Source organism: Macrosteles quadrilineatus, unplaced genomic scaffold (genome assembly GCF_028750875.1).
Source record: "Macrosteles quadrilineatus isolate MER2022 unplaced genomic scaffold, UCM_ALF_1.0 Scaffold_74__1_contigs__length_567022, whole genome shotgun sequence".
Classification (NCBI taxonomy): domain Eukaryota; kingdom Metazoa; phylum Arthropoda; class Insecta; order Hemiptera; family Cicadellidae; genus Macrosteles; species Macrosteles quadrilineatus.
In genome coordinates, this window is record NW_026542667.1 from 70,281 (window position 1) to 98,105 (window position 27,825).

General features: G+C 36.5%; 1 protein-coding gene across 1 annotated transcript in view; it reads left to right on the top strand.

The window, feature by feature from the left end:
• The first annotated feature begins 779 nt into the window (after nucleotides 1-779).
• Nucleotides 780-27,825, top strand: part of LOC128981987 (probable dolichyl pyrophosphate Glc1Man9GlcNAc2 alpha-1,3-glucosyltransferase) — a 78,110-nt gene continuing 51,064 nt past the window's right edge. Inside the window, exons 1-2 of the mRNA XM_054401017.1 lie at nucleotides 780-1,050; nucleotides 23,367-23,639. Of these exons, the coding sequence (XP_054256992.1) occupies nucleotides 992-1,050; nucleotides 23,367-23,639 (332 nt within the window). The 5' untranslated portion in view covers nucleotides 780-991. The remainder of the gene's footprint in view (nucleotides 1,051-23,366; nucleotides 23,640-27,825) is intronic.

Below are 27,825 nucleotides of genomic sequence, written 5' to 3' on the forward strand. Positions count from 1 at the left end.
TTAGGTTGGTATTCTTTATTCTATTCTATGTTGTCATTGGCGTCATTGGATGTTCGTCTTTTTGGTCTTTGTCTCTTGGTCTCTTGGGGTATTTACTCAGGGGAGGTACAGAAGAGGCTACGATGACAGCTGTGGACTTCGTATTAGCTGAAGGAACGCCATTACCGAACCAATACGGTCAGTGGCCATCGGCCTCGGTGGTCTAGTGGTCAGCGTGCCGGCCTGATATGCTGAAGGTCCCGGGTTCGAATCCCGCTGGTAGAACTAACTTTTTGTCCAAGATATTTTCATTGTCAGCAAGTTTGGTTCGGTTATGACAGTTTAATTTTATTATAAGTCATTATAAAATTTTAATTTAGCAATTTCTAGTTTTATTTAATAAACAGAATTTTTTTCATAACTAAACATTTGTTATATTATTTAATTATCAGCAAGTTTGGTTAGTTCGGTTAGGTTATGATAGTTTAATTTTATATTTTAAAAATTATAAAATTGAATTTGAGGCATTTATAATTTTATTTTATGAACAGAACGATTTTTGCGATTAGTATTAGTAAACCTTCATTGCCAAAGTGCTCTCTACTACAGCGCTGTTCACGGAGGAATTTTGAACTAATGCCTCATTCGTACCTCCCCTAAGTCAGACCCGTCTCTTGGTCTCTTGTCTCGTTGTCTGTCTGTTGTGGTTGTGATGTGTTTGTCTCTGTGTGTATTATAGATTCGTTGAATGAATGCGCCTTTTTTGCGCCATCGCCATGCGTTCATGCGGTATACACGCTTGCACGTATGCTAAAGCTAAGCTGTAGCTATTTAATTTGCTTATTTGCATTGCATCCTTGGCAAGTTGCAGTTTACTTGCAATCCAACAGTTAGGTTAAATTGTTAAGTTCGTGTCTGTGTAGTAGTCATGACTTCTTACAGCTCAAAATCCTAGATTACTGTAATAATTTGTAACGTTTGGAAATCTAGGCTTTGGCCTAGTTCAATTAAAATGTTTTGGACATTGGTGTTTATGGTATCATGTATAAAATTGCTTCTCATACCTGCATAGTGAGTTAACATTAATTTCTACAGTCTAGCCTAATTCTAACTTAAGGCAGGCCTACCTAGCCTAGGCCTATATAAGTTAATTTAACATAATTTTGTAAAGATTTTAAGCTCAAAGAAACCCATTTTTACAGGCAGGCCTAGACTTTTTAGGTTACTTTCCTGTTAAAGGGAACATTCATTATTATCGACGATTTTTAATCGATAACTTATATCGATATTTTTGTTTCCCTTTACGATCCATTACAAAATGACAACTGATCTTGTTTAGGCTAAAATCTATGGATTAAGCTAACCTAACATAACCAACCAAACTTGCTGTACCGTACCATTTTAAAAATTCCGTTTGATTATAACTTAGAAAAGGCATGTGGTGAATATTAAACAGAATTTTTAAATGTTACAGCAAGTTTTGTTAGGTTGTTTTGGAACAGTTTCATTTCAATATTTTTTTTTTATACTGATCAATATTTACTAGGCCTAATCATAGTTGTCAGCTGATAGGTATCAATTCGTTAATATCGATATAGACCTATCGATTGAAAATCATCAATAGGGTGAAGTGGGGTAAGAGTAACCAGGGGGCTAGTGTAACCACGGCTTATCACTCTTTTGGGCCTATATACTATCATATCTTGTTATTTGAACCTTCCTTTGTTATATTTAGCCTTAAAAATGCATATAAAATATGTGCAAGTAGGCCTTAATAATTTTAGAATGTTTAAAAAAGGCTTACATTTCCACTCCATCGGCAAGTGCCAACCTCAAACTTTGACAATTTTTCATACTGGTTTTGATGGCTAACCTTAGCAATTTCATAGTCGGTAGTGTTGTTGCATCAATAGTCAAAGGTAGTACCGGTATCCACCTGATGGGTTTTTACAAACCTGTATAGTTTATGGCTGACCTAGTCTCCGACTGAGGATGAACCTTCAGGTTTGAATTTAATAATGGGTCAAAAATATTAGGCTAGGATTGCAAAGGTAAAATCATACACTTAGCAACACATGTTTTATCTATGGTAAAACCCTTACAATTAGCAATTATACTTAACCCTTAGAGTGCCAGGCGAGAAATAAAAGTAACGCTCAAAAAATGCCGATGATTTTTCCCGAAGGTCGCGCTAAAAATGCCGAGCGCGATCTGGCGATTTTTAGGTTAAAATTTCGTAAAAATCGAATTTTCGATATTTCGACCAACGAAAATCGATGTATCGCATCTAGCAACTTTCGACTCAATGTTAATATATGGGTTAAAAGAATCCGAGTATTTATTCGGTTGTTATGACAGCTGTTCGATCATTACGAAACGTCCGGTCAGCCGGACGTTGGCACTTTTGGCTCGTTCTAAAAACGTCCGGTCGGCCGGACGTTGGCACTTTTGGCTCGTTTTAAAAACGTCCGGTTCCCCGGACGTTGGCACTCAAAGGGTTAAGTAATCCAGAGGCCAGCCAATCTGTATGTGCCAATGTGCTGGATGTTACATTTTCACTATAAAAATATTAATATTGTTTTCAAATATTATTGATGATCTATTTTAAGACTTGCAGTTACATAGGGGTTGCCTTAATCAGGAGTAGAAGTTTGTTTGTAACCTTAATCAGCAACCTTTTACAAATTAATCAACAAATGAAAAATTAAGTTATTTTGTCATATCTCAATTGTGAAGAGACTACTGTAGTTGAAGAGACTACTGTAGTTCATGAACATCCTGCTAAAATTGTGTTGTTGTGTTGTTCTCCCATTGTTGTGGCATTTTTCCAGTCTGCTACGTCTTGTTTTGGGTCAAACTTGGACTGATTCACAGATTAAACACAGGCATAAAAAAACTCTTGTGCTGTGTTTATGATCACAGAGCGGGATTTGATCTTAATCCAGATCTGTCGCTTGAGTTGGCCGCCGATTTTAGGTTTAAATGAGCTCCACTCAACATTCACCACATTCAAATTGTTGGCAAGGAAACAGATGTTTGAAATAGTGAATTTGCTCTTAAATTGAGCAGAACAGTTATCTGAGAATATTAACAAGTTTCTCAACTCTTCATAATAAAATTCCTTGAAATGGCTAACAACAGTTAAAAAAAAAACCCAACTTGATTCCTTATATAATGAGTCAAAACATCACTTATTACAACATAGTACTTGACTCCATTCTCGTACCAAATACTTACAAGCTGTGAATAAAGTAGGCCTAACTTGTTTATGGCCCCAATGTGCACTCTGGAACTCATCTTGAGGCGTTAGAGAAAAGTTTACAGCTGTACCGGTACACTTGTTTAACTTAACATCATCAAAGTGTGCTGATTGCACCTTTTAAACCAAGCAATGAAATTTAAAAGTTTGTAACAGCTCATTAATTTATTTTACAACTGTTTGTAACGAGGGTTGTTTTTTCTACCACCTGGTATTTTCCTTAATTTTTCTGCCAAGCTTTCCACTTTGTCATTGCTGAGTAATCCAAAATATCTTTCAAAACAGTTTTGATGTCTTAAGTGCAATTCTCACAACTATTTGTCATGCAACTCTCGCTCTTCGTATTGCAGCATACTGAATTTAACAAACTGCGATGGTTAAATTAAATTTCAAACTAGCAGCAATCTTTAACCCCTCTACCAATAAAGAAAAATTGGCATGTTTGACACACACACACAGACATTGTGTGGTGTGTTAGCTACTGGTAGAACATGTTTCGGTCGCAATTCAAAAAACTTAGAACAGGAAACAGATACATTATAATTTTCTTGAAACAATACTCTGGCTTCGTCTACGTGTTTCTGAATTTTCATTTTGGATTCAGGGTCTTATATTTTTACATAGTCCCTTTTCCCTTGGGCTTGCCAGCTGATATCACTATCAAACCATTTTAAAACTTGTTGTTTTATATCCTCACTAAACCTTGTTCTGGGTATGGTGTTTCGTTGTTCTATGGCTGAGTGGATTAATTTTTCATCTCTCAAAAATTGCCGGATTACTGCTGTTTTTTTTCTTGCGGTTAAATGGCAGTGACTTCTTCACTTTAACTACTACATTCCTAAGTGGTGTCCATGATCACGCATTATCCCTCCGAGTGTCACGCGTCATAAAAATGACGCACAACACACTTTGTGTAGGGTCACGCGTCACTTTTATGACGCACAAACATCGTTTACGGCGAAGGCTCTATGACTGACTGAATGGGATTGAACTGGATCGAGTTAGGTATCGTTCTTTCCGTAATATTCTAAGCTTTCTCCAGAGGTCTGTCTCTAAGCGCTATTCATTTTAGTTCCGAAAATATTGTAGCAGACAGCTGACGTGCGTGTATTTGTAAACAGCTAGGTTCCCCCGGACCGATGACTGATGTGTTTTATTACGTTTATCATTGTTTTAGTGTTAAAAATCAAAAGTAGTGATATACGTGGTGCATTATAAGAAGATTTAAGTGGTTTTGAAGTGCTGGTTGATGATCCTGAAGAAGTAGGTAGTGATATTGATGTAAATTATCAGCCAGATTCCTAGCTATGGTTAGGCTATGCATTCTTAGCTAAACGCTATGTACTGAAATCCGTTTTTCGCTCATAACTTATTTATTTGATAACTTACCTCGCTATATGATTATATATTTGTAATCCTCATTAAATTTAGAACAAAGTGGCTATTTTCAAATATTTATAGGCCTATAATTTATACAATTTCATTGAGCGCGAACTTATTTTTTTTTTGAAAATTTTCGAAATTATATTTTTTTTTACCTAAAAATTTTTTTTTTTAAAAAATGTTCCTTATGTTTTATATATACAGGGTGTATACCAACCGGGAAAACCGGGAGAACCGGGAAATAACCTTGAATTTGAAGGGACCTGGAAAAAACCGGGAAAAAACCGGGATTTTTGGACCGAATCCGGGATTTTTATTTTAGCCCCGGTAGAAGATTGTAGTCGTAAAATGCGTCTTGCCGCGATTGCGGGCGACGACGATGACGTTTTCGTGACCGCGGGAGACGACGATGACGTTTCCGTGACCGCGGGAGACGACCATGACGTTTCCGTGACCGCGGGAGACGACGATGATGTTTCCGTGACCGCGGGAGACGACGATGATCTTTACATGGCTGCGGTAAATATTCATGATTTTACCGCGATCGCGTACTTCGACGATTACGTTTCCCTAACCGCTGGAGGCAATGATGATGTCTACACGGCCGCGGAAGATTTTCATGATTTGCCGTGACCGCGAATGACGACGATGATGATTTCTACACGGCCGCGTGATATGTTCATGATTTTGCCGTGATTGCGGCCGAAAACAATGACGTTTCCGTGACCGCGGGAAACGAAGATGACGTTTCCGTGACCGCGGGAGACGACGATGACGTTTCCGTGACCGCGGGAGACGACGATGACGTTTCCGTTACGGCGGGATCAACGATGATTTCTACACGGCCGCGAGAAATACTCATGATTTTGCCGCAATTGCGATCTACGACGATGACGTTTCCGTGACCGCGGGAGACGACGATGACGTTTCCGTGACCGCGGGAGACGACGATGACGTTTCCGTGACCGCGGGAGACGACGATGACGTTTTCGTGACCGCGGGAGACGACGATGACGTTTCCGTGACCGCGGGAGAAGACGATGACGTTTCCGTGACCGCGGGAGACGACGATGATTATGTCTACACGGCCGCAGATGTTTATGATTTTACCGAGATCGCGGACGACGGCGATGATGTTTTCATATCTGCGAGAGGCAATGATGATGTCTATACGACCGCGGAAGATTTTCGTGATTTGCCGTGACCGCGAAAGACAACGATGATGATTTCTACACGGCCACGTGATATGCTCATTGATTTTGCCGTGATTGCGGCCGACGACGATGACGTTTCCGTGACCGCGGGAAACGACGATGACGTTTCCGTGGCCGCGGGAGACGACGGTGATGTAGACACGGCCGCGGGAAATATTCATGATTTTACCGAGATCGCGGACGATGACGACGATGACGTTTCAGTGACTGCGGGAGACGACGATGACGTTTCCGTGACCGCGGGAGAAGACGATGACGTTTCCGTGACCGCGGGAGACGACGATGACGTTTTCGTGACCGCGGGAGACGACGATGACGTTTCCGTGACCGCGGGAGAAGACGATGACGTTTCCGTGACCGCGGGAGACGACGATGATTATGTCTACACGGCCGCAGATGTTTATGATTTTACCGAGATCGCGGACGACGGCGATGATGTTTTCATATCTGCGAGAGGCTATGATGATGTCCACACGGGCGCGGAAGATATTCGTGATTTGCCGTGACCGCGAATGACGACGATGATTTTGTCTACACGGCCGCAGATGTTCATGATTTAGCCGCGATCGCGGACACCAACGAGGACTTTTACGTAACCGCAGGATCAAAGATGATGTCTACACGGCCGCGGAAGATTTTCGTGATTTTGCCGCGATCGTGGATGACGATGATTACGTTTTCGTGATCGCGAGAGATGGCGATAATGTATACATACCGCGGGAGATGTCCAGGATTTTTCTATGGTAACGTAAGACTGTGATGACGTTTACGTCACCGTGAGAAGCGACCACACGACCGCAGGAAATATTCAGGATTTAGCCGCCGTTGATAATTTGTTCATAAAAAATGAAGATAATATTCATGATTTTGCTGCTATCGGGAGAGACGATGTTTCTGTGGACTTAAGTAATGATGATAATGAAAATTATTACTATAATAAGGATTATTACTTTTTCATCACTAGCTCACTGGACTTTGAAACAAATTTAATGTAAGGTTACATTGTATACTTAGGCTGCAAGTCTTAATTTGATTATAGTTTAAGTGGAACCAAACAAATACGCGGGAACCTGGAAAAACTTCGAAAAACCAGGAAAAAACCTGGAAAAAACCTGGAATTTCACTCTAATAAAATAGTATACACCCTGTAATATTGAAGCCCATGATTTTCCAAACAAAATGGTATATAGAACATTAGAATTAACATTGTTTTAAGCTTCTCAGATCCGTTTTAATAAAACCTTGCAAAGGGGCCAAAAATAGGTGGACATTAAGGCCTAAACTATGGACACTCGGAGGGTTATACGCTTAACCTAAAGACATTTTTTTTTTTTTTTTTAATACTTAGTTAATCCAAAACTAAAATTTTACCAGTGCTGCCATAACCTGTGCTTTTAATCTCTTTAACAAATTCAGATCAGTTAGACATCGGCCGTTGTCTGCCAAATTTTTTTTAGTCATAGCATGAAAACCTTCTAATACCACGTAATAACAGTCAGTGAGAACATCCTACTGTTCACTAGTTAACAAATCTGGTGCTTTAAGAGTCCTTGGAGGCTAGCGGCCATCTTGGATGATTTCAAACAGCTGCTGAAGAGTTATTTACTGTCCAAAAATATTTTTTCAAACACCAAAGTGATAATATTTTAAATATCTAGTATACTGTGGGATAAGAAATGTTCTTTGTAGTTTTGAATTGTTCTCCAGGGAGTTCAAGGAAGTTAATGGCCATCTTGGATGTGCCCGCAATAAGAGCAATGTTAATTCCGAACAGCCGCTGATGAGTTGTTTACCGTCCAAAAATATTTTTTCAGACACCAAAGTGATTGTTATTTAAATATTTAGTATACTGTGGGATTAGAAATTTTCTTTGTATTTCTTCAATTGTTATAAGAGTTAGAACGTCTAGGCTCCAAGGACTCTTAACGAGGGACACAAAGGCAGCCAAAAAAGGCTCTTTTAACTCTAACAAACTCTTATTGTTGTAAAATTTGCTTGTTATGGTTTTATAAGCAGTGTTATTCCTTGATGTCCAAACATTTGTACTGCCCTGCTAAGGAAAAAGGCAGTATCTGCATTTCGCGTCCAAAGTTTCAACTTTTATAATTTGTAGACAATAATAATTTTTGGAGTTCATAAGCTTTATTGTGATGAGTTTATAAGTTAAATGATATGTTTTTAACATACAAAATTTTAAAATAAATTTTAAACTATAAATTACTTACACTTGCTGCTTTTTGAAGTAGTGAAATACTAAGCAAAAGGGCCGCAAGTGACAGAAACTGCCCTTTTGCTTAGTGATAATCTCACTAACAAAGCACTTACTGTAAGTGTAACACTTACACCCTAACCTGAGTTAAAACTACAATTAATTTAGGCCTACTAACAACTTTTGATTTCTTGTGTTGGCTTATTTTTATAACCAACTATACTCCGCGCCAAAGCTGGTGGCGGCTGAGGGATTAGGACCGCCAGGTAGAACTACATAGGTCGGACCTGCTCACCAACCTGGCCGTCCTAATCCCTCAGCCGCCACCAGCTTTGGCGGGGAGTATAACGTCAATCAAGCCTAAAATGTCGTAGCATTAAAAACCTAATTAATTTTTGTTGAAAATAAAATACATAATCGGCTGCAAAGTTTGAATTTATTGTAATTTGCACGTTTTAATACTTAATCATTTAAAAGCCAATAAGGACATTTTTAAAGCCGTTTGATGGGAAAAAACCATAATATGTAGCCTAGAATTAGTTGCCTAAAAATCTGAAGCATATTTTTTTAGGCCTATCTAATCTTAATTACCAAAATAGTAAATATAGGCTATGAAAAAGTTTAAGTAGGTACTAACAGGAAGAGGAAAAAAACAAAAGTTTTAACAGACATTTTTATTTTGGGCTAATCTTACAATTTTAGGCTGTTGGCAGCGGCAATTCTTCCCAAAATTATTTTCTGTTTTCTGGGATTATTCCTTTCAGCGCTACAGGCATTACAAACAGCTTTGCAGAAATTGTCAAAATCATAGGTTTTCTTTTGGGCTTTAAGTGATAGCTCTACTTGATGATGAATGCTATCAGCGCTCATGAATGTATGCCCAGGTTCAAAGTAAAACACCTCTAGCTCTGTTAAAGCAAACTCTGGCGAGTTGACCACTCTTACGAAAAAACTGAGTAAGCACCAGTTTTTGTTTTGTGCGCTACAATTATCTAGCCACAAAACAACTTTCTTGGTGTCTCTGTAACATTTTAGAAATGCATAGTAGGCAATTACCAAATCTTCTTGGTTCCTCCCTATGGTTGCCATATCCCCGGATTTCCCCGGAGATTACCGGATTTTGATGTTCAAAATTTAGCTCCGGGGGGATTTCTGGAAAAAGTGAAAAATCTCCTCTTTTTTTAATCTCTATTAAATACATTGTATAATGGTACTTTTGGAATAAATGTTAGTATCACAAAATATTGTTATGCAATGACTGAAAAATGCAACTCTTGTACTCTCTATTAAAGTTGTTTTTATTCCTTAGTTTCACTTTGGCCAGTAGTAACGTCCTTAGTATATCGTCTTTTTCATTGCTCCCAGTCCTTGTCCTATTCACGTCTGTTGTATTTGTGCTATGTAGGTATACAATTTTGCTAGCCCATACATTTTTACTTACTGTAGGCCTAGTGGGGGTCACCAGCTAAAATCTCCCCTTTTTCACAAATTACCATATAGAAACCCTATTCCTCCCTCGGATTGCACTGTGCCACAAAACAGTAAAAGGTTTCAAGTAACTTTTATTATTTATTATTTTAATACAGATTATTTCTAAAAAAATACATATGAGCTTTGTCTCCTCATTTTCAAAATAACTGCTCTCTATATCCTATTCCGAGTAAATGAATACAAAATATAAGTCTATACCACTTACTAGTCTATTATTTTCTTCATTTTAACCCTGCATCTGGCAAACGACTGTGACTAGTCGCTAATACACTGGAAAATGACTAGTAAATAGTCGTTTGAGCATCAGTTTGTTTTACTGCTAAGTTTGAACAGAAAACATTCACTGTCTTAGATATTTTTTTATATAATTTTACACAGGATATTCTAGGCTATTAATTGTTTATTTTGATAGGCTACTTAGTTTTTTTTAGTTACCATGATGTAACAATATTTTGAAAGTTGAGAATAAAAACTTAGAATGACGCTACTGCGTGTTTAGCTCAGTGTGACGTAACATTCTCTCTCATATTTTTTACATACAAATTATAATAAATATGACTTTTTTCATGTAAAGAACCAATTTCTAAAAGTTTTCTATCTTGGATTTCTAGTAAAAAAATCTTTTGTAGGCCTACTTTTTCCAAGCCTCTACTTTGGAAAAATGTTACAGGCCCATTTTTTTGTTCTTACAAGTAAACAGTTCTACGCCATTTTTGGGATCTGTCAATGGTTTAAGTTTGTTCCTTGTAATGTCCTGATAAAGAAAATATAATAGTAAGGCCTACATACTTTTGTATGGTAGAGCACAAGCAATACAGCTCTAAAGTAACCTACGTGCATAGGCCTACAGTAAAAATGGCCTGCAAATTCAGAGACTTTTAACTGCCAGATGCAAGGTTATAAACATAAACTATCACCAATCTACTGTAAAACTTAAATAAACTAGGCTAATATACGAGGGTTGTTCCAAAAGTAAGTTACACTCTTTTAAAAAGGTAACAAAAAACTCCAGAAAAACTTTGTAAAGGACATATTTTTAAAGGTACACTCAAAATATATTTTTCTACATAGTTGCCTTGGTTTTCAATGCATTTTTGGTACCTTGGCAAAAGTCTTTCTAAACCAGCTTCATACCAATCTGCCGCCATACTGTTTAGCCAACTTTCAACTTCTTGCTTTAGGTCTTCGTTGTTTGCCAAGCGTTTTCCCCCAAGATGTTGCTTCAGCTGTTTAAAGAGATGATAGTCGCTTGGTGCGAGGTTAGGGGAATAAGGCGGATGTCCAAAAACATCCCACCGAAACTCTTCAAGCAGGTCTTGTGTTCGTCTGGCAGCATGTGGGCGAGCGTTGTCATGGAACAAAAAAACTTTTTTGTCAACTTCCCTCTTCTTTTGTTTTGTATTGCCCTTCCTAAGTTTTTTAACACCTCACAATAACGTTCTGCGGTAATTGTGGTCCCATGAGGCAGGTAGTCAATCAGTAAAACACCTTTGAATCCCAAAAGACGGTTGCCATAACTTTTCCTGCAGATTGCACGACTTTTGCTTTTTTTGGTGCAGCCTCATCTTTTGCTTTCCACACCATGCTCTGTTTTTTGTTTCGGGAGTCTAATGATGAATCCATGTTTCATCTCCGGTCACTATTCGGTCAAATAAACCATCCCCTTCATCATCGAAAAATTGCTGAAATTGCAATGCTGCATCAACTCTCTGCTCCCCACAATAACAGACCATAACTCAAGATGCCATTAAAAAAGCATAATAAGATATTTTTAGATATGGCTTAGGAACAAGATTTCTAAGTTTTCTAAGATTTCTAAATAGTCAGTAATACAAGACTATTTACATTAGAACCACTACCAGAAAAGGTTGTGTCAGCGTGTCAGGCTTCAGGCTAAGTCAACACGTGAATTAGCTGGAAAGACACAAGAACTGTCTATTTTCTTGACAACATCTTCCTCCTCATAAAAGATTTCATCTTTCGGTGTAGGCCACCTCCAGTTTTTGCCATTTAAAGTCATTGCATTTACTTTCATTTTAATTTTCTCAGGATTAGATTCATTGAATTCAATGATTGTTCCTATGAAATATGACCCTTCATAGTGAACAATCACATAGTCGCTTGTTCAAAAAATCTAAATTCTTCTATTGAATTTTCATTAACTTTTGGATTGACAGGGTTATCAATGAAATTTTCGTTAGCATTATTTAAAGCATCGTCCAGTACTTGATCAATATCCGCCTCTGAGATTAAATCACTATAGTTCGGCCGCTTAGAAAGCGACCTCCTCCAGCATTGGTTTAGCATTAGCGTGCAGGTCGTTTTCTAAGCGGCCGAACTATAAAAGGCAAATCAAATCCACTGCCTAAATCAATATGAAAGTTAACCGAGTCATTGATTTCAATGTTCTTTGTCTTGCTTGGTTTTTGTTTCATCGTGAACTTCTTCTTTCTTTTAACTTAAGTCTGCTTTTCTTTTTCTTTATTACTTGAGACACATTTCTTCTGTTTTGTTTTCTTCTTCTTTTTTGATTCTTCTCGTTCCCTCACATATTTATCTACTTCTTCAAGGGAAACACTCTTCCCAGGTGTGACAGGCATCTGGTATTTTTTCCCTCGGTTTGGAACCAAATCCTCTGCTCGGATGTTGTTCAGGTACGCTTGAAACTCTTCACCAACAAGTTTAGAAACATCCTCTGGTGATGGTTCGGAGTATTTTGGCAACTTTTTTAAAACTCTGTCTCTGTCGATGGGAACAATTCCAGTACATTCAAATCCTTTTTGGATTTAATCTGCAGAAGCATCTGTTTGGCAAAGATACACTCACCTTTCCTTGGGGTGAATCTCGCCACTTTTTAAGCAACAGTCGCCATTGGATTTTCATTTGAGCGAAAAGGGCAACATCGAGCGGCTGACGTAAATGAGAATTCGGTACCAAAAAAACAAAAGAAATGTTATGCTCTTTGCATAGTTTAAGCACATTGACACGATGTGCAGACAGATTTCTCCGATCAAAAGTTTTTTACCTTCTAGTTTTTTTGCAAAAGGAAGAAAATGGCTTTGAAACCAATCTTCAAATACGCTCATGTCCATCCACCCAGATTTTGAAACATTCATTCTGGACCCTTCTGGGGCACCAAGGATCCAATTAGACATTTTGGTTTTTCCCTTGAACACAAAGTAAGGCGGTAACAAGTGGCCAGCTGCGTTGCAACAAAACATGACAGTATAGCATGATTTTTGCTGTTCCTTATTATCTCAGGGTGTTTCGTTGAACGGCAAAAAAGGTGCTTGGTTTTTTTTTTGGTTCATCATGAAACCCAGTTTCATCATAATTGAACACATTTTGTGGGGGTACTCCTTCCATCTCTGCTTCTAAGTGTTCGTAAAATGTGTTTGAATCGGCATCTAGTTGGGCTCTTTTACGGGAAATGTTTCTACCAAAACAGTTTTTTAGTTCAGGATGGCGTCCCAAAAAACCATCGCCCCAATCCCAACCTGGTATATTGTTATTGGAGACACTAATGGTTCTTTGCTGTCTGTCAAGGTAGTTTTTCACAACACAATGCAAGTCGTACATTGTGAATGCTTGTCCCATTACACTTATAGTCAAAACGTGTTCTTTGAAAATGTTTTCTTCAAGTGGGGTAAACTGTAGAGGCCTACCAACAAGTTTGCTGTGCTGGCTTCTTAACTTATTCTTCAATGTAGTCCTTGGGATACCATAAGCCCTTACAGCTTCTTTAATGGCTTTTTTCCCATTTTTTTATCCCAATTAACGCCAGGTTGAGTTGCTCCTCCGTATACCTTGATTTTGTCTCATACTGGCGGGTACCCGGAGCAGAAGGCCTAGATCGCTTCTTTGATTTCTTCCTGGGCTTAGCAATCGTCTGGTTGTTCTGAGCCTAGAAAAAACCATAAAATTAGTACAGCTCAAAATTAACAGGTGGAAACTAAATAAAAAATAAGTCAACCTTTTTTATTTTTTAAAACTTGTCATTTAACCTACTTGTTAGAAAATGGAATTAGTTGAGCAAAATAAAACTCAAATACAGGCCCTACTGAGTACTTTTTTTATAAGCAACCTAAAATTTAGTCCTATAGGCTAGATTAATTTTAAATAAGTAGCCTAAATTAGTAGTTTTAAATAAGTAATTTTAAATAAGTAATTTTTAATAGTGTCAAGTACCTACATTTTTTAAAGTTAATTTTCCAAAAACATAGAATCTATGGCTAAGATTGATTCAGGCCTTTGATCCTAGGGTCAATGTTTCACTGAATATTGTAAATACAGGTTGGAGTTACTGAAACCCTTATTTTAAGAAAATAACTTAAATATATTTTACCTGATTTTCATCAATTTCCATTTTTGAACATATATACTGTACCATCAATTCCAACTAAATTTAACAAGGAAACAATGAAAAACCAACTCTAAACTAACTAACTCTAACTGAATAGCCACAGAGACTCTGTGCACTGAGTTATTTCAATGACATTTCCCTCCAAATCTGAGAGAAGTATAAGAAAGTGTCCTCTGAAAAAAGTAGCCACATGATAATACCCCCGCCGCAGCAAACCTGCAGACTAAGCGAATTTCCATATGTCTGATTGGATTTACACTAAAATGTCTACTTAAAAATTTAACATTTATTTCCTATTTAAATAGAATTATTTTAACAGGTACTTAGGTTTGCTGCATCAGGGAGGTTAAAACTTTTTTTGTAAAATGTTAATAGTTAGTAAGAAATAAAAACAATTTCCAAATTTGATCAAAATATGTTCATAAACAAGCAAACTACAACAGTTTACTCATTCTCCATAAGAATTACATGGGAATTTAAAATTTACATTTTTTTGGAATTTTCTCCGTAACCATTAGGCGCATAGTAACACTTCAATATACTAAATTATTTGTTTTTTTAAGCTCTACAAAATGGTTTGAAAAGATTTTGCAAAATTTGTTTTTTTTTTGGGTAAAAAATGGGAAAAACCTATTTTTACCCCATAAAACCCCCCGTAAACCCCCGTTCCCATAGTCCGATCATGCTGGTTCGCGAACTCGTTCGAGTTTATCCCGCCTTACACCTTCAAACCAAATTTTATCAAAATCGGACAAAAATTACTCAAGTTATCGTGCGGATGGACACATATATATATATATATCTCTATATATAGATATATAAAAATTTGAACGAATGGTGTTTTTGGCCTCTGGGGACATCAAAATGAAAAAGTAAATCGGTCCCGGGCCTAGGTCTTACCATGAGACCTACGGTAATAGCTACTTCCCTATAGGGAAATTCGCTAAAAGCTTACAGCAGACTATTTTTTACCCACACACTAAAAAAAAATTGAGGCCTCAATGAAGTAAAATCTTAACATGTGGTAAGGGGGTCAAAGTTAACCAGCGTTGCAAAGTTGGCCTGACTGACTGTAAGCCACCTATGGATTGCGCTGATTTAAATTACTTAATTCTGTCAAATACACAATATTTTTTACAAAGTTAAACAAACTTTAGGGATGACTTATGATAAGTTATAGCAACTGTTATGTGCCATCAACCTGGTCAGCAAAAAAAGATAAGGTATAAAATATAATTTTAGATTATAGCGCATTCTGTTATTGGCTCACACAACTACGTTCTTTTTTAATAAAAAATTGGCTGCAGCTGGTCCATATAGATGAGAATTCTACTTCAGTATCCAATAGCCAATGATATAACTTGTCACTCTAGAGTATAAAAAACAATTTAAAAATTACTATATATTATTTAATTTTTTTTTACAAATGTGACCGTCATGGATTGTGAAAAACTGCTATAACTTTTTTGTCCGACCAGCTAGAACAATTATTTGTTTTGCAGAATTTTCCTTTAAGCTATGACCTGTTTGAAAATATATAGATATTAGTGGTTTTTTATATATACAGATATTGGATAAAAAGTGTTATGAACATATTAACTAACAAAAGAAATGTAGTAAAATATATCTTGAATCTTATAACAAAAAATACTTATACGAGTTTGCAGTTTTGAAAGCTTAAAAATTTACCTAAGTTCTGTAGTTCTTTGACAATATTAAATTACAATTTTGAAGATTACTTGATATTTCCTCAAACAAATTTAAAGCTAAAAGATTTTAGCGGTTTAATTTGAAATGGTTGTAACAAAATAGTTGAATGTAACTTATTGGCTAATTTACAATTTGAGAAAATTTTATGACATGAGAAATTACACACATACATTATTTTGAGTTATTTTGATTTGGCATAATTTCAAAGTCCTTCCTGACTAGTACGCCATTTGGTTTGATTCAGCCAGTTGTGGAACACCAACTGAACATAGCCTAAATTGTTATCAAACGGGATGAAACAGGAATCTTCTCTTTTGGCCAGTAAATGATTTACTAGGTCCATGTGGATGCATGAACACTAGTTCAGCGTCTTCATCTTCATTTGAAGTATTCCTCACAAGAGCATAGTACCAATGGCAATCATACACTGCAGCAACATGTATGAGTTTGGTGTGGGCTTTGAAGATGAATGCCACAAATTGTCCTCGGTAAATGAAAAAATCAAATCCGTATCTTTGGCCACTGTTACCGTTCTAATTTCTAAGGAATCACTAGAAATCGGTTTATAGTAGTGAAAACTTCTAGTTCCTGTTAGTGAAAAATTTCTCTTCCAGCTTGATCCGCTATTCATCATTTACAGCCTTTGATATATAGTGAAAGATATATAGTGATTTTCTTAATGTTTGATTTACAAAAATCAAACAGCAGCTCTTTCCTCCTAAGTTAAAAGACAGTAACTGCAGGTTAGGTAGTTTTAAGATATTCAAGGTTTTCTATTTTGGACATTACCAAACTGAATAAAGATTTTTCAATGATTTTTGTTTCAATATGATGTAATTTTTGCTCTAGAATTCAACTAGGTAACAACTTTTTAACAAGGTAAAATGTGTTTTTAATTAATAATTTATTAATAAAAAACTTTTTTATAAAAAAACGTTTTTAAACACCCTAAAAAGTAGAAAATAATTTATAAATATGTGGAGAGTATAAATACTTGTAAGATTTAAAACGAAAAACGTGGGGTGCATGCAACAGATAATTTACAATTACCTTCACATAATGTATACATAACACAAATACATGCATACATGTACATAATGTATCAATAACAATCTCTCAGGATTTATTTATCTGTATATATATAAATTATATTTATTTACAAACAAACAATATAAACAACAGTTAAGTATTTAATGTATTTGAAGTTTGAAAATGGACTTATGTCCGAAACATGTCACTTCTTTTTAAAAATATAATATTCAGGGTGCTCAGTCATACTTATTTACTTCAATAATTTAATCTCTCAGGAGTATAATCTGTACCTCTTTACTTCTGCTCTTCGAACTGTCAAATTTAAGTATTTACAGCTGACTAAAATTATTTGATATATTCACATTCTTTCAAAATGTAAACATAGAAAATTCGGTAGCCCATGGGGCGTAGCCCAAGGGAAATATGAAAATTAAATGATATAATATTGCACAAGATTCCCGTACGTAGAACGGGCAAACAGCTAGTATTAAATAAATGTACTCAATGCGTTTCATTGAATTGAAAAGTAAATAACTGCAATTAAATTATACAGCTGATCAAAATGTATACAATTATGTTCTTCATAAGGATAACATGGAAACTTTCAAAGCCACTGGGGCAGAGCCCAAGGGACTTTTCTAAAATTTAAGGCCAGTTTGCAAATCTACGCGGCACGCTCTTTCCAATGAGACGTCAATGGATAAAATCGGTTAAGAAATGGCGGAGGAGTTCAACCGACAAAGTTTCATGTAGCGTATTAATTATATAGATTGTCATCCATTTGTGAGCTAAGTTTCAAATTTCAAGTCTCTAGCTCATCAGGAACTTTGTTTGAAATTTATATCAAAATTTGTAGGAAAGCGAGCTAATAAAAACAAGCCCATGGGGCGTGGCCAAAGGGAAATATGAAAATTAAATGGTATAATATTGCATTGTCATCCATTTGTGAGCTATGTTTCAAGTTTCAAGTCTCTAGCTCATCGGGAAGTTAGTATAAAATTGCAAAATTTGTACCGGACAAGAAAGTGAGCTAATAAAAACGTTTTAAAATACTTGCACTTACTGTGTTGTCCGTTACAAAATGCTATGAAAAAACACAGCAACTGCACATACCTACTGTTTTTTGGCTTAGTGAAAAATACAATTTGCATTACAAAATGCTGAGCCAAAAAAACAGTAACTACACATAGGCTACTGTTTTTTAGCTAGGTGGAAAAGACAAATTTAAGTCATGTAATATCATGAAGGTGGCAGCAAGTCAAGTAGCAATCTGATAAAAAATACCATTCTAAACCTAGGGACCCAATAATTAAAACACTTATAAATAACAAAAATCAATGTATTGTGTCATGACAAATTTGTATTATTACATAAGGTGTTTTTAATGCTATATCAACACTTTTTCAGTTTTTTTTATAGTACATTGATTAAAAATCAAATAAAATAGGCTAAAAAGGCTAGGTTTTAGGTTAAAATACATACTTACTTACTTTTACTCCCATGGCCATTTGTACCCCAAGTGGTACTTGCCTCACCAACACACTGCCTCCACGCCGCCCTGTCTCTTGCGGTATCTTCATTAACTTCCATTCTGGTCATATCTTTCTTTACTTCATCCGTCCAGCGTTTCCTCGGTCTCCCTCGTGGTCTCCTCCCCAGTGGGCCACTTTTCCATATTTGATAAAGTGTGCTAGCTTCCTCTCTTCTAATGATGTGGCCCGTCCAGCGAAGCCTCCTGCTTTTAGCCTCTGCAATTATATCTGGCTCCTTGAACAGGTTTCTTAGTTCCTGATTACGTTTAATTCTCCACACATATCCTTCTTTAGTAGGGCCAAAGATTTTGCGCAGGACTTTATTTTCAAAAGTAATAAGTTTTTTCTCTGTGTTTTTATCGATAATCCAGGTTTCAGCTCCATAGAGAAGGACAGGTCTTATGATAGTTTTGTAAATTTTAAGTTTAGTGTGATGAGACAATAATCTTAAAATACATAGCAGGCAAAAATCACTGGTCAATAGTTAACACTTTTGAGAACTTATTCTACATCCAACTCTGTGATGAGATCTGGTTCTTCACTTGTGACCAAAATGAACGCCTATTTGGGGGCATCAATGGTACAAGTTTTTGTATTATATCAAGCTTTTTGGCTTGATTTACAACTCTTGGACACTTCCTTCTTTCTGGATTAGGCACTTCCTTCTTTTTAGCGAATTTCCCATATAGGGAATAAGCTATTACCGTAGTACTCATGGTAAGACCTGGACGCGGGACCGATTTTTTTTTTCATTTTGAGGTCCCTAGAGGCCAAAAACACCATCCTTTCAAATTCATATATATATATATATATATATTTATATATTTATATATATGTGTCCGTTAGCACGATAACTCGAGCAAAAATGATCCGATTTTGATGAAATTTGGTACAAACGTGTAAACCTACGTTTATTCGAACGAGTTCGCGATCCAGCATGATCGGACCATGGGAACGGGGGTTTAAGGGGGGTTTTATGGGGTAAAAATAGGTTTTTGCCATTTTTGACCCAAAAAACATAAAATTTAGCAATTTCTTTCCAAACCATTTTGTAGAGCTTATAAAAACAAATAATTTAGTATATTGAAGCGTTATTATGCGCCTAATGGTTACGGAGAAAATTCCAAAAAATTGTAAATTTAAAATTCCCATGTTATTCTTATGGAGAATAAGTAAATTGTTGTAGTTTGCTTGTTTATGAACATATTTTGATCAAATTTGGAAAATGTTTTTATTTCTTACTAACTATTAACGTTTTACAAAAAAAAAACAGTTTTACTCTCCCTGATGCAGCAAACCTAAGTACTAGTTAAACTAATTCTATTTAAATAGAGAATAAATGTTATATTTTTAAGTAGACATTTCAGTGTAAATCCAATCAGTCAAATGGAAATTCGCTTAGTCTGCAGGTTTGCTGTGGCGGGGGTATTTAAGTAACCTGCAATAGTCATTTGTTCATGATCAATTCGTTGAAGGCTTGCTTTTCAAGGTGTGTGTTTTATGGTACCTCCAAGACCATTGCAGGTTGACTTACCGGCTTGTGGCATTAAAGGAGTGCTCAGCATAAATCCCAAAATCGTTTTCATGCTCACAAATATTTTTAAAGTTTTTCCTGTTTTTATATTGCCCGGCACATCTATCCGTAAAATAGTGCTCCTTTGTGACTGATGGAAAACTGTCTTTCAGCCATTTCATCATTTCTCTTTGGACATCATTAACAAAAGAGACATCATGATCCAAGTTATCACTAATAAAACAGTGATTTGCAACCTTGAGTTCCCTCTCACTCGCCCAATAAACGCATATAGGATGAAGTGTACAACCGCGTCTTGACCAGTGATAGCTCTGAATTTCATTTTGAATCACAAAAGAATAGTTCTCACTAAAGTCCGTAAGTTATACTTAAATCATTGGGAGAAAGGTTTTCTTTAAGATGTTGTAAAGATTTAGCTTGGGATCTGGCCATTGGTACTTTTTTCTTGTGAGGTTCTTTTGGTTGTTTGTTTTTCTTCAGATGAAGATGAAGACACTGAACTAGTGTTTGTGCATCCACATGGTCCTAGTAAAAGACGGTAAAATAACCCACTTTCATCTGATTGTAAACTTAGTCAGGTGTTACTCTCAGCTCCTCGATGATTTCCTTAAACTTTTCTAAATCTTGGGTTGGCTGCAGCAACATTACGATATAGTTTATCACCTGTCATGCTTTAAAATCATCTTTCCCCATTATCTTTTCATATAATATGTTTGCCTTTTATTTTAGAAATTCTCCTGATATTGAGGTGTGCCTGTGTTTGCTCTTGCATGAACCACAAATATTTAGATTATCCTCAACCTGAGGAAACTCGTTCTTCTTCAAAGTTCTCCTTAAACTTTTCACATTGTCACAGCTTTCACAGAATAGTTTAATATTACATGGTTATCATGGATAAAATCTCGGCCGACTCCATATTCGTTAGCTAGATTGGTAGCCTAAGCCTGTCACTTCTGTCAAGTCTCTTGAAAATCTCGTTTTAGCGAATTTCCCATATAGGGAATAAGCTATCACCGTAGTACTCATGGTAAGACCTAGACCCTGGACCGATTAACTTTTTTGTCTTGAGGTTCCTAAAGGCCAAAAACACCACCCGTTCAAATTCATATATATATTTATATATATATCTATGTGTCCGTTAGCACAATAACTTGAGCAAAAATGATACGATTTTGATGAAATTTGGTATGAACGTGTAAACCTACATTTATTCAAACGAGTTTGCGAATTTAGCATGATTGGACTCTGGGAACAACGGCGGTTTACCGGAGAAATAGGCTCTTATTAGACGAGGCAGCCAAGTTGCGCAACCAGCCGGGCAGCCAGTCGCCTGTCTGGCTGCCTAGCGTAGCAACCAGTAGAGCAGCCACAGGGCAGCCACAAAATTACCAACTAGGCCAGTCTCTTGTTGACAGTGGAACAGTGTTGGTGGAACAGTGTTGGTGGAACAGTGTTGGTGGAACAGTTTCTGTTGGGGAGAGACACCTTTTTGGTGCAGTAATTTTAGAGCCATCTCCCTGTTTCTTCTTTTTAGATTTATTGCAACTTCCAACCACACTCACTTCACTATTCTCGTTGTTTGCTACAACATTCACACTCACTTCACAATCAGACGACATTGTTCACCAAAAGAATACTGAGGAAAACAACACACAATGATGTGACCGGCAGAGATGAGCGCACTTCCACGACCACGAGTGATGATCTACTACTGACTACTGATGTGTGGCAGCGGGCGACTGGCTGCCCAGTGTAATAAGATCCGTAAGCTACACAGGAGCGCGACCAGACCGAGCAGCCAGTGGTGCGGTCGCCGGGCTCGGCAACCAGCCGGCAGCCAAACAGTGGCTGCGCAACTGGCTGCCCTCGTGTAATAAGCTCCATAAGAACCAATGCCGAGTGACTGGCTGGCCAACTGGCTGCCCGGCTGGCTGCGCAACTTGGCTGCCTCGTTTAATAAGGGCCATAGGGTTTTCCCATTTTTGACCCTATAAACACAAGATATCACAATTTCTTTCAAACCATATTGAAGAGCATAAAAAAACAAATAATTTGGTATATTTGAAGCGTTATTGTGCGCCTAATAGTTATGCAGAAAATTTTAAATTTAAAATTTCCATGTTAATCTTATGGAGAATAAGTCAACTGTTGTAGTTTGCTTGTTTATGAACATGTTTTGATAAAATTTGGAAAATACATTAATTTGACCTGATTTGGAGGAGCTTTACAAATACACTCCCATGCGATTGGCCAGATTTCTTTTCTTCCTCCTTTTGACAAAATACGCTGGCAGGTTGTAATTTTCTGTGATTTCCATGGGATTGTCATTATATTCTTTATCCGAGGTTGTTATCTTTATCTGATTCTAATGAGACAGCTTGACTATGTTCCTCTTCAGATTGAAACTGTGTACGAATCATCAATTTTGTCAGTACGGTAACTTAATTGAATTTCCAATGTGATTCATGATAAAAGGTCTCGAATTCTATAATTTAAATCAGGATCCTTTTTATCATTTTTACGAGCCATTTCACCTATTTTTACCAATTAAAGCATAGATAGAAAATCATAAATTGAAACACCGGTTTCACAAGCCATTAAATACTGTAAATGAAACACCTACAAGATTGTCACAAAAAAATGGTAACCAGATCACTACGGTCAGGCAGACCACTATGATTTCAAACAACGATATATAAAAAGGTCAAACTCTAAAGCTGAACCAACTGATAACCACACCACATGGAAGGGGAGGGTTAGAAACTATCAATCAATCAACTATTTAAGATGGGGACACCACTATGTGCGTATTTTAACCCAAATATGAGTGAAGGATGAGTGTAGGATGAGTGGCACGATCTTGTAGTCTTGTTAGTGACTAAGTTCGAGTGGTAAATTAGTAGATTAGATACAACTACTGTGGTGGATTAGTTCTACCAATCTCCCAGGGCTGCCCCAATTCAATAATAACATTTACCTTGGTGCTTGTGAGTGTTAAGTCAGTAGTTGTAATCGATTGATAATTTGAGTAGATAATCTGAATAATCATTCAGAATAAATATTTTCCTATACCCGTTTATGTCAATGGCGACTACGATTCATATTAATGATAACTAGAGGTCGTCCCGTGGTCGAAAACTCGACCAAAAATATGTTATTTACAGTCTTCTTTATTTTCACCCCACACTGTAAATAAAACATGTGATTGGAATTTCTTACATTTGTTTTGATTTTCTGTTTATGATTCGTTGTTTGTTATTTCGTCACCAGCATGGCAACCCATAAAACCCATGTTAATTTTTTAAAATTTCAAATTCATTTTTTGTGCTTATTTTTTAGCCTATTTGAATTTTTAAAGGGATTCTGCACATCTACAGGAAAATATCTTTCTAACAGTATGAGTAGATTTTGCCTGCGATGCACACGAGCTGAGAAAAAAGGTTTTAAAGAAACATGCTTTCCTATTAATATATAGATAGATAGAATAATTATTTTAATGCAAATATAGGCTACCAGTAATCTAGTCTTTAGGTAAATGAGCCTAAGCTTCTATTTACTGCTTAATAAAACGTGAATATGTTACCAAGAGTTTTGAATTGTTAATCTGTTTAGACGTGCTTATCCCAATTAATTCTAATGATTTTTTTTTTCTTGGTATAGCCGATCAACAGATTTTGAAGTCCACCGTAACTGGCTGGCAATCACCCACAGTTTGCCGTTGCGCCAGTGGTATAATGAAGCTACATCGGAATGGACCCTGGACTATCCCCCTCTTTTCGCTTGGTTTGAATTCATCCTTTCTCAAATTGCGGTTTTCTTTGATCCCAAAATGCTGCAAGTCAAAAATTTAAACTATGCATCATATGAGACTGTAGTTTTTCAAAGACTAACAGTTATCGTGACTGATTTAGTGTTCGCCTATGGAATTAAAGAGTAAGTAAAATCTTTTTCTTAATCTATGTGATATTTATAGAATTAGTTAGGAAACCACCCGAAAAAAGAGTGTTGTTTTGATGCCAAGCCGTGTTTATACTATAAGTTAAACTACCTAGTGAATGACAGTTTAAGGAATTACTGTGGCTCCTCAACCATTTGCTCAAACTATGACAATTTGTTTGATGGTAACAGTTTGTTGTAGGAAGATCTAAGTAGAATAGTTAGGTTTGAAATCTTATCGTGTTTACCATACTAATATAATAAAGACATGTTTTTAAATTACTAAATTTGGTACTTTTTTTCTTTGAATGAAAGAAAATAGGTGCATATTGATCAGTTAATAACACTGTTTCTTAGTCAATGACACAGGTATACTTAAAGTAGGCATATGATAGTGTCAACAACTATTTGCATAAGTCAGGTGGTTAAATAATAAGCATTATAAGTACACAGGTCTATATTTAAACAGAATACAATATTTTGTTTAAAGCACGTCGCACACTGAGTCCGCTCAGTTAAGTCCCTTCCATTAATTTTGAATACCATGTACCTATTCAAATGTAGAGCCGCACACTGGGTCCGCTCAGTTCAGTCCGCTCCGTCCGTCTCATCCAGTTTTCGGTTACGGAGCGATTTGGACAGAAGTGACAGAAGGAACGGAGGTGCCGCGCATGTGCAGTGCAGAATAAAAAGCAGTCAGTGTTGTGCATCTGAACTCCAACGGAACAGTGAATTTTTCTCAAGCAATAATTATACTGAACTAAACTAAAACTAAAAATAAATCGGAATTATAATTGAAGTGCAGTGCCATGTAACATTGTTTCGTCACCATTGGAATAATACATCAGCCCTGTATGCAACGATATCTGACGTTTGGAGGCTCCAAAATGTCTATCCTGGATTTCGGTTGCATACTTTGCTACATAGTTCTGGGAAAAGTCTATGTGTAAAACCAAAACCCCGTCCTTAAGATTTTTCTTCAGCTGCCTGAAGGTTCTGGCTTGATATCTTAGATTGGCAACGTGTTTTTTTTAATGTCTGGGGACTTAAACAAATTTGTTTAACTTTTGATACTGGCTCAGACACTTCACACTTTACTGTTTTTCTCATTTTCCTCTAGACCCCTTTGATAAATTTAGTTTCAAACACAGTTTTCCATTGATGGAATTTAACATCATCTATTATATCGTCGCCTAAGAAACAACTCCGCCTAAGTGACATTTCCCAGATTTTACAGGAGGAAGTAAAAACGTTACAAAAATTGTCATATTACAATGAGAATCATATAATTTGTTTTTTTTTATGGGTTAAGGCCATTGTTAATGATAATAGACATGATTTCGGCATTCAATCAAATTATAATAAAATAATGGAGATAGGCGGTGTTGTCCTTATTTAGGCCTATTTTAGATTTTTGGAGATAGGCGGTGTTGAAAGTGTGAAACCAATGGTTTATAGCAACATATCGTCGCTTAAGAAACAACACCGCCCAAGTGACATTGCTGTAATTTTTCAGGGGAAGCAAAAAACGTTTTAATTTTATAGAAATATACTATATGATATGTTTTTTTTGTTTTTTATGTCTGTTGCTGATGGTATTCTTTTGAATATAAATAATTACCGTACTTTATATAAAAGTTTTATTGGAGATAGGCGGTGTTGGCGGTTTTTATTTTTGGTAACGGAGATAGGGGGTGTTATAAGTTAAAGATAGGCGGTGTTATAAGTTAAAGATAGGCGGTGATGTCTGTTTCTTTTTGGATCTATGGGTATTATAGGCATAGGTAGTCATAAATAATATGAGATTAAACAAAGATTAATAGGTTGTTATAATATTTTCATAAATAAAATTCACAATCAATATTTAACTAAAATCTATTTTTTTACGAGTTGATAAATTGTTGCGAATGCTGCAAAATGTTCAAAGAGTTAAAACTAAGAGGGACCAGGGAACAAAAAGGCGAATGGTGAAATCACTTGAAAAAATGCGAAAGAATGTCCACAGGTCACTTCTAAAATCTATTTTTTACGTGTTCATAAATTGTTCAAAGGGTCAAAACTAAGAGGGATCAGGAAACAAAGAGGCGAATGTTGCAAAATGTTCAAAGAGTTAAAACTTAGAGGGACCAGGGAACAAAAAGGCGAATGGTGTAATCACTTGAAAAACAAAAATGCAAAAGAATGTTCACAGGTCACTTGCCTTTTGTGAACGTTATTGTCTGTTGTTGGGTGGAAGGCGTCAGGCGGGCTCTGAACCTCACTGGGGCTACAGCTCGAATCCTCTGGAGGAAAGTCTTTCATCTCTTTTGCTTAGCTATCAAACGGAATGTTGTCATAGTAGTCATGGCAACCTCGTGGAATATGGGCCTTAAGTTCTTGCAGATGGTCCCATTTTGATTTTTTAATCTTTAATCTGCTATTGTGTAGACGAGGAAAAACGCGAGACGCCGTTTTGTTTTGTCTCACAGGCAATTTTTTGTAATCATCATCAAAGCTCACTTAGTATTCTATCAAACCATTAGGGCTGTATTTTAAAGCCCTGAGGTCCTGAACTTTGAGGTCTCCAACTTTTTTGCCAGGACGTATTGAGTCATACATCATCGTTTATTTTTTAGAAAAATCACGAAAAAAAGAAAAATCCAAGTATTTAGACCTATATGGGAAGGGTTTCTTCCTGGCATCCTAAGCATATTCGGCATTCTGGCTTGGGAGGAATATTTCCTTGACGGTTTTTTTATTTTTTGTCCTTCTCTTGGGATTTAGGACCGTATCAATTGTGGAGTGCACACTGTCACACTCCATCATTGTGTGCCCCTTAACTAAATATGTTTGTTCTATGATTACTTCTTTTCCATGGATAGGTGTAACAGTGCATTGGACATAGTAGCGCTTGGGTTTGATTACAGCAACCGTCGGACCACACCACTACACTTTTTAGATCATCATTAAGTGTGTGTTTTAGGTTATCAACAACACAAGAAGCAAAAGACGATGCGCTAAGGTCACTTTGACTTTCCTCCCACCAATAGGTCATCGCGTCCTCTGTACCATTATTAAACATGGTAAAGTTATGTACACAGAATTTCGTTTTATAATACATCGACGATGCATTAACACACGGGGCAAGTTTCACAGCTTGAGTATCCTGAGTATACATATGAATTTCTTTGGCCTTTGCTTTTTCTGTGTCCCTTTTCTTCTCTTCTCGAGCTCTGTCTTTCTGTAAGATGTGCTCTTCGTATTGTTGTTGAGATACCGTTCGACTTTTTATCTTGAAACTGTTACACAAATCACAGACATCTTTTTTAGGCTGAAAAATTGACAGACTTTCCTTATCAAAAACCTTATCAAAAGTAAATCTACTCAAGACCTTTTTTCCAATCTTGTTACATTCATCCTGGTATAACACATAAACTTTGATATTGAATCGAATGTAGGTTCTATGTAGGTACAGCTTGGTAGAGTTACTCCTACAATAGTGGGAGGGAAGCTTTGGCAAAGACTTAAGAATAAGAATAAGAATAAGAATGCTTTATTGTCATTAGACACGGTTGTGCAATAGACATTGTCAAAGAAAACTATAAACTAGAAAATGTAACAGAGTCATGAACATTATCACAGTAGACCTTATGTAACATACATGTAAAACTTAGCCTATATCACAGAAGAGATCACAGTTGTCAATTGAGAATAAATATCATAAATATCATGTTAAAAAACTTCTTCTTCAGAAAATCAATATCTTCCCTTTTCTTTGGCTGTCCTTTTTTTGACTCCCGTGTTATTGACGATGAATGCACAGTTTTTTTTTTCACTTACATAGAGATTTGGAGTTTGTTTTCCGTCGCCATACAACCAGTAGCGAACGGTCCATTTCTTTATACCAAATGTATTCAAAAATGTAAGTCGGCATACTTGGAGACGTTCATTATTTATAACAAGATGATATTTCAAGGTTTCAGTTCTTCTAGACATCTCAGGTTCTGTTTTACTTCGGGAAATAACAGTCTTATCTACCAGACTGACGATATAAACTCTCCTCTGGTCCCAACTCATTGTTTTCCAAAATCTGTTAAACATACTTTGTCTCTCTTCTTCCGTTATCTTTGGGCATGCTCTGAGCTTAGAACGTACACACGCTCTTGATTGGCAGCGAGGTCCAATCACCTTTGCTTCCCTTGGC